The following is a 10,153-nucleotide window of genomic DNA, read 5'->3' as shown; positions in this document are numbered from 1 at the left end:
AAAAGCATAATTATAAGGCTACGAAAACCAAACGAATTTTATTTTATAGCGATTATACACTTGTATAAACATATTAATGGGTAGAAGATTCAGATTCAGATTCAGATTGACAATAAACCATGCCAAATATTACACACTGGCCCTTTAAGTGGAGACGAGGAGTGGGCTGCAGACATAGACATATATACATACATATATATATATGTATATATGTCTATGGGCTGCAGAGGTCTGGTAAGCTCACTTCTTTCCAACTCCATGACCCCAAAAGGCTATATCAACATTTTTCACATATGCAGTAGTGCTCTGTAACACCGTAAACAGACATTGATGTGTAAAATTGGTGGGGTCCCTGCTGTCAATATGAAAGGCAAAGACAACATCACGTGTGTTAATTTTTTTTTTATGTACAACTAAACCGGTCGATCATGGAGTCAACTCCTTAAATACACTCAAAAAAGTAAAAATTAAAAAAGAGAGCCACAAATCTAAGAGGTAGGTTGATTTGCACATGTCAAATGATTTAAATTTCAAATGACTAATTTGAATTTCCACAGATGTGTATCCAGGTGAACATCTACAAAAAACTGTCCTGTGTGTTCTCTATGCAGCAGGCTTCCGCTACAGCTCCTGGTCCAGGCTCTCAGGTATGTGCAGAGAGGTCCACCAGTCGGAAAGCCTCTAAGAACTCATTGATATCGATGCTCCCGTCCTTGTTAAAGTCGATGCTCTGGACCAGCTCGGTGATGGCCTTGTCACTGATCTCTGTCTTAAGATGAGAGCTCAGGAGCTTCCAGGTTTGCCGGAACTCCTCAATAGAAATCAAACCTAGAATGAAACAAAGGAGGGAAGATGTAGTTGTACACTTTTCAAATTTGTGGCGTGGAAAATCTCTGTTTTGTGTGAGTGCCATGCATTTTGTTGATTCACTCTGAGTTGAGAGATCTATAGAGTATTTATAGAAAGACCTTAATAGCAACCAATCTTATAGTTGTTGAGATATTTCAGTCTGGACCAAAGTGGTTTGACTTGCTGACCAATAGATCGTCGTCCTTACAGCTACAGTATGCCGCCAACATGGTTCAAAAGCAGAGAAAGATACGGAGCTGTTGTGTCTGGAATCCAGACTTAGCTGTCTACCAACCTGAGTGATCTGTGTCTATGATCCGGAAGATGGTTTCCAGGTTGGAGTGGTTTTTGTACATAGTGTCCAGTATGCTGTTATCTGAGACCTGATATTGTAGAGAGACAAATCGATTAAGAATTTGTGACTCTGTTTGTTTGTTTCAGAAGGTAGAGAAATGGAGTGAGAAAGGCAGACCGATAAGACTGACCTCTAGTTTGGGCTCAGTGATGGAGAGCTCCCTTATCCATTGATGGTAGTCTACCATGCCATACTGGGTGCTGCTGACAAGCTGAGGGCGCAGCACCCTCCAGGGCAAACCCAGATTCAGTACTCTCTCTGTGGCAGTGGCCCAGTCCTTTAAAGAGATCATCCCTGAGACACAGAGGATAAATACAGTGGAGTTATTTACATCCTTATACGCTGACACAATAATCTGTTGTGCATAACTCAGTGTGACTGTTAAAGTTTTAAAATGCATCACTGCTGTTAAGCACATAGCTATACCTTTGTTGTTTGGATCAAACTCCTGGAAGGCACTGATAAGATCGGACTTATGTACGAACAGTTGTCCCCTTAGAGCTCGCAGGGCTGATCTCTCTGTCCACCCGACACTGACAAAGAACAGGTAGAGAAAACATTTTCACTTCTCCCAAAATTACTCAACTGAAAGTATTTGTTTTGGGGACATACATTAGATTATTTTTAATGGATTTCTGTCGTCTCGAATTCTGTGCAGCCCTGTGTTTGTACCTTTGTCTCAGGGAGAGCTCTCGGCCTGTCCTGCTGGCCTGATACTGAATGAAGTGGGGGACCAGATCGGGGCCCATTCGAATGTAGGCTCCTCTGTTGCTGCCCACCGCATAGTAGTTAGACGCTGAGAATATAGTAAGCACCTAGATGCAACAGAAGACGGTAAGTAAGTTTGCTGTGGCTCACGGTTAGTGACTAAGTGATCACTGATTGCTGTCAGATCAAATGCTTAAAGGGGCAGTTCAGCCCAAAATTAGAAATACATATTTTTCCTCTTACCTGTAGTGCTATTTATCTATCTAGATTGTTTTGGTATGAGTTGCTGAGTGTTGGAGATATCAGCTGTAGAGATGTCTGCCTTCTCTTGTTTATAATGGAACTGGATGGCACTCGGTTTGTGGTGCTCAAAGCGCCAAAAAAATACATTTGGAAAACTCAACAGCAATGTCTCTTTCCAGAAATCATGATCCAGTGATTCAAGATGATCCACAGACCTCACACCACTCGGCAACTCACACCAAAATATTCTAGACTGATAAATAAAACCACAGGTCCTGTTTTTCATCTCTAGTCGAACTTGACAAAACCCCTTACAGGCTAAAAATACTTGTTTCCACATTCAGTATTCCACCTTACACTCTACCTCAGGTGTATCTTTGTGCTCACCCTGCGGTCGTGGCAGAACTCATAACCGTCCTGTTTGCATTCATGGGAGCGGATGAGGAGCTGGAGGTTGTGTCTTGCCAGCACTTCCTCAGTGACGTCTGGCCCCCAGTAGCAGCCTCCACCTCGTACCTCATTGGGTATGCAGCCATTTTGGGGCATTGGATCACTCCACAACACGTCCACTATCTGGGTGTGAAATAATGATCGTGAGAGTGAAATGTCTGTACAGTTAAGTAACCCACCAAACGACCGGAAATAACAAAGTCATGAAAAGTGCTCAATGTTAAACAATCACTGAGACCTAACACCCTTCCTGTCACTTACTTGTTTCCACTCATCCACATCTGACTGTGTTGTTTCACCAGACTCCGGGTCTGAGTCGGAGTCAGACGACTTCATCTCACCGTAGGACTGGTCAAACCCAGCCAGCCTGCGCCTCCTTTTCAGCTCCTCTTCCACCGACCAGTTGATTTGGCTGCTCACTGGTGTGTGATGAAGCGAGCGGCGTTGGAAGTAATGCCTGTGAGCTGGGGTCGAGCCTTGGTAAGTCAGAGAACACACTCGACGCCGGCCCTCCAGTGGTCCACCAGCATCACCGCTCCTGTTCATATTCTGAGCCTTACTGCCATTGACTGCATCATGGGTCAGTTTAGGAGGCCTGAGAGCCGACACATACTGCGCACATTAAAAAAAGCACAGATTAATACTTTATATAATGATCATTATAATGTTTGTGTTGGTTGCATTTTACAGACAACATATCCAGAGTCATTTTAATGATGCTGAAGGCCTCTCTTACTTTGTGTCTGTCCACTCTGGCTAACATGTCGAGGTCTGTCGTGTCAGAGATCCCACCATGCACAATCAACACCTTGTTATCGATCAGTGTGGCCAGAGGCAGCCAGCTGAAAATCTTCTGCAGAAGCTTTAGGATCTTCTTGCCATGCACCTGCGAAACAGGTCAAATGTACAGTGACTTACATACAGTTACACAGCCTTACATACAATAATAACTATAATCTAAAACTATATAACTATAAACTTTTTATGTGGACAGTTTTCAGCCAGCTAGTGAGGCTTTGTTCCAGTTAATATGATTGTGTTGTACTGATGAATAAAATTGATTCAGATTCCCTCTGTGTGTACACATACTTGGCCAATAAAGCTGATTCTGATAAACACACACAGAAACAATGTCCCTCATGCTGGGAGTATGACATGATGTATCAAATAGCTTCTGGCAGTTTTTAGTAAAACATTTTTTCAGGCCTCAAGGGGCAGCCAGAGTCAGCCACATCACGCGAATTGAAAAAGTTACAATCTGAAGGTTACTTTTACACATGCAGGCTAGAATGAGGTGAAAATAAAAGTGCATGTGGTTTGTACACGACTTGACTATTTCCATTTGATGCCACTTTATACTTGTCAGAGGGAATTATGGTACATTGCATTATTATGCTGATTTTGCAGATTTGGATTGTACATACAGAACAAGAGGTTTTAAAACATGATGCATGGCTATAGGATAAACAGTATAAAACAACAAAGTATAACAGCTATAACATTAAAATGTCACTTTCACATTTATGCATCAGTAACGATGATAAAATGATGTAATATATAACAGTATAACACCTGGAGGGTCCATTTGCATTGGTGGAAGAAGTATTAAGATCCTTTACTCAAGTAAAAGCATTAAACTGTGGAAAATACTCCAGTACAAGTAAAAGTCCTTCATTCAAATCTTAAGCTAAAGTTATTATCAGCAAAATATACTTCAAGAATGAGAAGTAAAAGTATTCATTGTGCAGTAAAATGCTCCCTGTCCATGTTTTTACTGTTATACAGCATATGATGTTTTTGGATTAATATTAATACTGCTTTAGTGTATGTTGCATTTTACTGCTGTAGATGTTAAATGTTGTGCTTATACTAACTACTGCTGCTCAGAAAAACACTTAAGGCATGAGTCAGTCAGAAATATTCAAATTAAAAATAACAAAATTTGGCGATACATTGTTTTCTTTGGACAGGATGAGTATGAAAAATCAAAATCAGAAGAGTAACTGAAGCTATCAGACAAATCTAGTGGAGTAAAAAGTGAAATGTTTAAGTATATGTATAAAGTTAAATAAAACCAAAATGCAAAAGTAAAGCTCAAGTATCTCAAATTTGTGATTAAGTACAGTTCTTGAGTTAATGTACTTAGTTGAATTTGGCCACTGGGTGTTGCTACTTTTATTTAAGCAAAAGGATGTGAATACATCTTTCATTACTGAGGTTAAGTTTGGCTGAGAGAACTGTAATGTTAAGGTTAAAGCGAAATACACAAAACCTACCCTGTATTTTCCCAAAACTTCTTTAGTGAAACCATATCTAAAGAAAACACACAGCAAACAACCAGATTAGTGTACACAGGTTGAATATATCAGAACACTAAAGCCACTGAGCATATTGTGACTAAATTAACAAAAACATTAATACTAAGAACAAGCTGCTAAATTGGTGTTTAAGAAGAGAAAGATGAGCTTACCTCAGGTTAACAATGTGGTCCTCGTGGTTCCCTCTGTTCAGATGGACATCATTGGGATAGACAAGCAGGAACCCAAACAGGATGAGCAGGATCTCTAAAGAGTTTTTACCGCGATCCACAAAGTCTCCATTGAAGACGTACGGTGTCTCACAGGACGGCAAACCATTCTGGACAGATTCAGTTAAAGGTGTTAATTAAAAATGAACATCCCTGTCTGACGATATGATGATTTGCATGTTGTAAATACCTTGTAGAATATCAACAGCAGATCTTCAAGTTGCCCGTGTAAGTCTCCTGGGAATGGATAAATAATGTGTTAATATTTGTGACGTGTGAGTGCACGCTGAATGTTTAAAGGGCAATAAAAAAAATAATTCAGAGCAAAATGTGTCCAGGAAAGGCCTGCTGTTGCGTACCGCATATGGTAATGTGTTTGTCATGGCAGGAGGAGACTTGACTGATATTTGGAAGACCTCTCAGATTTCTCCAAGTCTCTCCAAGAAGCTGCAGAACATATCGAGCATGAAGCTGCTACTGGGAAGAAAACCAGTATGAATAAGCTGAGCGCTGAGGAGAATGCTTGCTTTGAAAACCTGCCATGAGTGTATTTTATGTGCCTGTGTGCTTACTTGTTTGTGCTTGAAGGCCTCCACCAGCTTCGACACCCCACAGAAAGTCATGGGGAAGGTCAGATGGGGGCCAGTGTAGCTGTCGGGGACCTCGACGCTCTTGTAGCAAAAGTATCTCTCCCACTCTGTGTCCTGACAGATTTCATTCTTACGAAAGATGTGAGATATTAGGTTTCCTACGTTGACAGCAGAGAGGGAAAAAGAGGGAAGTGGATCAGTGTCACATGAGCAGAGAGTAAACCGGGTGAGCTCAGATTATCTCACTGTCAGTAATCTAATGAAACCTACAAGTCAGTGAATTAAACGGGAGTTGAGAGTCGGTCTTACTTTCGCTGCTGGCTGGGGTGAAGTGGTCCATCAAGAAACCAAAAAAATTGTGGAGCTGCAGGAAGGAAAAACATAATTTGAGAATCAAAGTTAATTTGCAGTGTCAGAGGAAAGATTAATGAACATGAAGATATACTTTATTAATCCCTGAGGGGATTACTCTGTTGTCCCGAGATACACACACATGCACAAAGAAGACCTATTCATGCATTAAATGGAGAGATGTCAGAGTGAGGGGGCCACCCATAGATAGGCACCCCAAGTAGCTGGGGGTTTGGTGCCTTGCTCAAGGGCACCTGGCACCTCTTCTGCTACCAGGCCACAGTCCCTATGGACTGAGCTACTGCTGCCTAGACTTAGAATATGCAGCCATACTAGCAGCTCCCTGCTTTGAGCTAAATGCTAATGTCATCAGTGTATATGCTCACTATCACAGTTTTGTTAGCAGTTAACATCTGCTAATAAGTATGAAACACAAAGTACAGCTGAGGCTACAGAGGCTGTGATTCATTTTGCAGATATTTGGTCATAAACCCAAGTACTGGACAAAAAAATTTTGACCCAGAGTGGTGCGAAAGGAATTGTTTAAAGGACAGTTCACCCCAAAATCCGAAAATAGGCCCTCATATTTTTTTCTCTTACCTATTTATCAATCAAGATTTTCTTTGGTGTGAGTTGCTGAGTGTTGGAGATATCAGTTGTAGAGATGTCTGCCTTCTCTCTAATGTAATAGAATTAGATGACACTCGGCTTGTGGTGCTCAAAGGGTCAAAAAAATACATTTGAAAAACTCAGCAGCAATATCTCTTCCCAGAAGTCGTGATCCAGTTACTGATGATAATCCACAGACCTTGCTGTGAGCAGTATCATGTAGAAACTATTTTCTTTCTACTGAACTACACCCACGTACCGTATTACCATGCAAAAGGCCGTGCAACACTCAGTAACTCACAACAAAACAATCTAGATCAATAAATAGCACAACAGTTAAGAGGAAATATATGTATTTTTGATTTGGGGGTGAACTGTCCCTTTAAGGGACCACCAAAGTTGATGCAATTTATCCTCTGGGGACCATGGCTGTCCATTTCAAATATCACAACAATCGATCAACTTGTGATTGGATTTTTCAGTCAAATGCAAAAACATCAACCTCATTGTGGCACTAGAGGAAAGGTCGGAGAATCACTGAAGTCTGTACAATTCATTCTCTGGGGAGCATGAATATCCGTTCAAAACTTCATGGCAGTACATCCAATAGTTGTTGAGATATTTCTTATTGACTGACATTACGATCTACCATGCTGCCAACATGGCTTAGAAATTAATTGTCACCATGGAGAGGTTCAAAACTGTGTGTGAGCTCACCTTGTTCTGGTCTTGCTCTCCTGCATATTCAATAGACTGGAAGATGTTCCACGTGCACCTGCGTCTCACCTCCAGCCGGGCAACATACTGACGGTACCAGCGCTGGATCAACAGAGCCGCTCTGATTGCTAAAGATCACGGGAGAGAGAAGAGGGAAGCACTTGATCATAACCATGCTGAGGTAACCTACACTCACTCACTGTGTCAGATCTTGACTGGAGGACTCACCAGTGGCAGCTTCACAGTGTGCAGGAAAATTGAGTAGAGAATACAAAAGTAAGCAAACTATTAACTGAGAATGTTTACATGTACTATAAAGATGTAATGGCATATATTTACCTGGAACTGAGATGCTCACTAAAAATGAAAAAAAAAAACAAAGACACCAACATTAAATTATTGCATTTAAAAGGAATGTTTCTTTAAAAACGCTGGATTATTCACTAGAGTGATTGAGCTAAATGCTGCACCTCTGTCACATTTCTTCAGCTGTAGTTGAGATTTTCCCATGCCGCATCCCATGACCCTTTGCTGTTTTCACTGTCAAAGACAATGATACTTTAATGAGTGAGACGGAGGTGTCCGACCTTGTATTTTGCAACCTGGGAATGATGCAATAACCAGTCTCCAGATTAGAAAAATTCTTGATAATACATTTTTGGTAATAAATTAACAACAGCATAAATAAACCTGAATCATTTTAAGAAATTATTTTCATTACTTACAATTACTAGATGTTTTACAACGTAACAGAACCATCAACAGCCAAGTAAAAACAAAGCACTGGATTGGCCCAGAGGAACCTTACCTGGCCACGCTACCTTTCTTTCATCACCTCCTCTCACTTCTTCTGCACCTTTAAAGACACCTACTCATTTTGTTCTCCAAACTTGCCAGCTTGCCACTGTTACAATGGCAAAAAAATCGCTTAAATGAGTCTTGCGTTATCATTCAGACTTGGCCATTTCCCAGGTGCAGCAGTACGGGTCCCAGCGGCTGTGATGTTGTATGTCCACTCTCTGCAGCTACACACATTCAGTCTTCACAAACACACACTGGCTAAAAGGCTTGTGAATATCAGAGCCAAGTGACTTGGACAGGCCCCGTGATCACTTTAACAAAACAAGATGCAAGTGGATTAGGATTACACCTTACTACGGCTGGCATCTACGCTGAATAAACGGATGAAGGCTCTGATAAAGGGCAGCATCTGTTTTGAAAGGGGGTTGTGTTGGCCTTGGCTCAAGATGTTCATATGACTCATATGATAACAATAACATCGGCATTATCTCCATTAACAGTTAATTGACTACTGGCTTGTCTGATGTTTTTGTCAGACATGTTTATATATCAATTTACATGTTAAGTAATACAGAATATTGTAGATATACAGACAGTGGACATTCATATAGAAACATTGCAAACCATCATAAACCACCGGCACAAATATTGGTCTTATTATAATATTTCATTGAACTTGAGTAAATGTATTTACTTACATTCTGCCACTGATAACAGTAACTAAGAAAATAAAAAATAAACCAATTAATATGCACCAAACAGAAACAGTAAATGCGTGTAGGTACACAGCTATGCAGCGAGCTAAACACAATTCCAAATAAGGTTTCAAGACCAGAAATTGCCTTTGAGGTTTGTACAGGAAGCAATTGTGAAACTGTGAAAACAGTAATGCACATTAAATTATACAATAGCGGTAACAAATCAGAAAATGATGACACCAAAGGCATTGTAAAAATGAGTGGACCGTTGGATTGTGGTACATTGTTACAGTATCCACAAATGAAATGCATCTCTCTAGTAGTATTTCCCACAGGTGAGTTTCTGTGATTTTTTTGCTACATTAAATCCTGCTACATTTTTAATAATCTTTGTTGAAATTACATGTCGAGACTGTTTTTTGTTGTCTGCTTGTGGCACATCTGTATCTTGCATCCTCCACAGTCCTTCAGCTGTTCATAAAGGCTCTTTGTGATCACAGCCAGGAGCAGCTGTCGTTGGTGTGACTCCCAGCGGTGCTACCAGAAGGAAGAGGTGGGAGATGTCTGATACTCAAGGACTCCGCTCATTCATGTACGCTTATAGGAGATCTGAAGCAGTATCCCACAGCCCTCAGGTGTGTGTGTGTGTGTGTCTGTCTGTCTGTGTGTGTCTGTGTGTGTCTGTGTCTGTGTGTTAGTGTGAGTGTCTGTGTGTGTCTGTGTGTGAAGAATATGGCTCCCAACAATTTGTTAATAGTCTCACAATACTTCATACAGCCCAGGCTATTATTTGCTTAAATCACTGAAATCAACGGGCCTGTATTTCAGACAGGTGTCTATATGGGACAGGCCTGTAATTCCTTTCACACAAAACTGTTGCTCAGCAAAGATTGGAAAATACACTAAAATTGTTTAGTTACACCAGTATGAATATTATTTGTGTAAAAATTAGACTTCAGAAAATATTTCAATTATGAATCATTCATTTGATCTAGTATATAAATGTATATATATGTACACATATGGAAAAGTGAGGATATTAAGAAAGGGGTTGGAGCGAAAAGTTACTAAAAACTAGTCCATACCCACTGGTAGCTTTGTCACCTTCTACCTATGCCAATCCTCAATGCCTATGTGCAGTTTCACATAGATTAACCACATCAGTGAAAAACGTGGGACAGACAGAATGACTGACTGACAGTTTCCGTGATTATGTACAGCATACCATACCATGACTTAGTTATACCAAAAATTT

The 10,153-nt window shown here is 40.5% G+C and overlaps 2 protein-coding genes across 2 annotated transcripts in view; one reads left to right on the top strand and one right to left on the bottom strand.

The window, feature by feature from the left end:
- Nucleotides 1–320: 320 nt before the first annotated feature.
- LOC126395095 (serine/threonine-protein phosphatase with EF-hands 2-like) lies at nucleotides 321–7,476 on the bottom strand. The gene is made up of 15 exons (XM_050052267.1): nucleotides 7,400–7,476; nucleotides 6,032–6,086; nucleotides 5,705–5,880; nucleotides 5,492–5,606; nucleotides 5,323–5,369; nucleotides 5,076–5,242; nucleotides 4,882–4,918; nucleotides 3,342–3,491; nucleotides 2,867–3,217; nucleotides 2,543–2,728; nucleotides 1,877–2,019; nucleotides 1,631–1,737; nucleotides 1,335–1,498; nucleotides 1,145–1,232; nucleotides 321–828 (listed from the first exon to the last, which is right to left on the bottom strand). The coding sequence occupies exons 2-15, from the start codon at nucleotides 6,060–6,062 to the stop codon at nucleotides 644–646; spliced, it is 1,947 nt and encodes a 648-aa protein (XP_049908224.1). The 5' UTR covers nucleotides 6,063–6,086; nucleotides 7,400–7,476; the 3' UTR covers nucleotides 321–643.
- Nucleotides 7,475–10,153, top strand: part of gsdf (gonadal somatic cell derived factor) — a 10,803-nt gene continuing 8,124 nt past the window's right edge. Inside the window, exons 1-2 of the mRNA XM_050052276.1 lie at nucleotides 7,475–7,580; nucleotides 9,399–9,533. The gene's annotated coding sequence lies outside the window, so the exon portion shown is untranslated. The remainder of the gene's footprint in view (nucleotides 7,581–9,398; nucleotides 9,534–10,153) is intronic.

Source organism: Epinephelus moara, chromosome 9 (genome assembly GCF_006386435.1).
Source record: "Epinephelus moara isolate mb chromosome 9, YSFRI_EMoa_1.0, whole genome shotgun sequence".
In the NCBI taxonomy this organism is placed as follows: Eukaryota; Metazoa; Chordata; class Actinopteri; order Perciformes; family Serranidae; genus Epinephelus; species Epinephelus moara.
The sequence above is the reverse complement of the archived record's forward strand: the minus strand, read 5'-3'. Positions and strand labels throughout refer to the sequence as shown.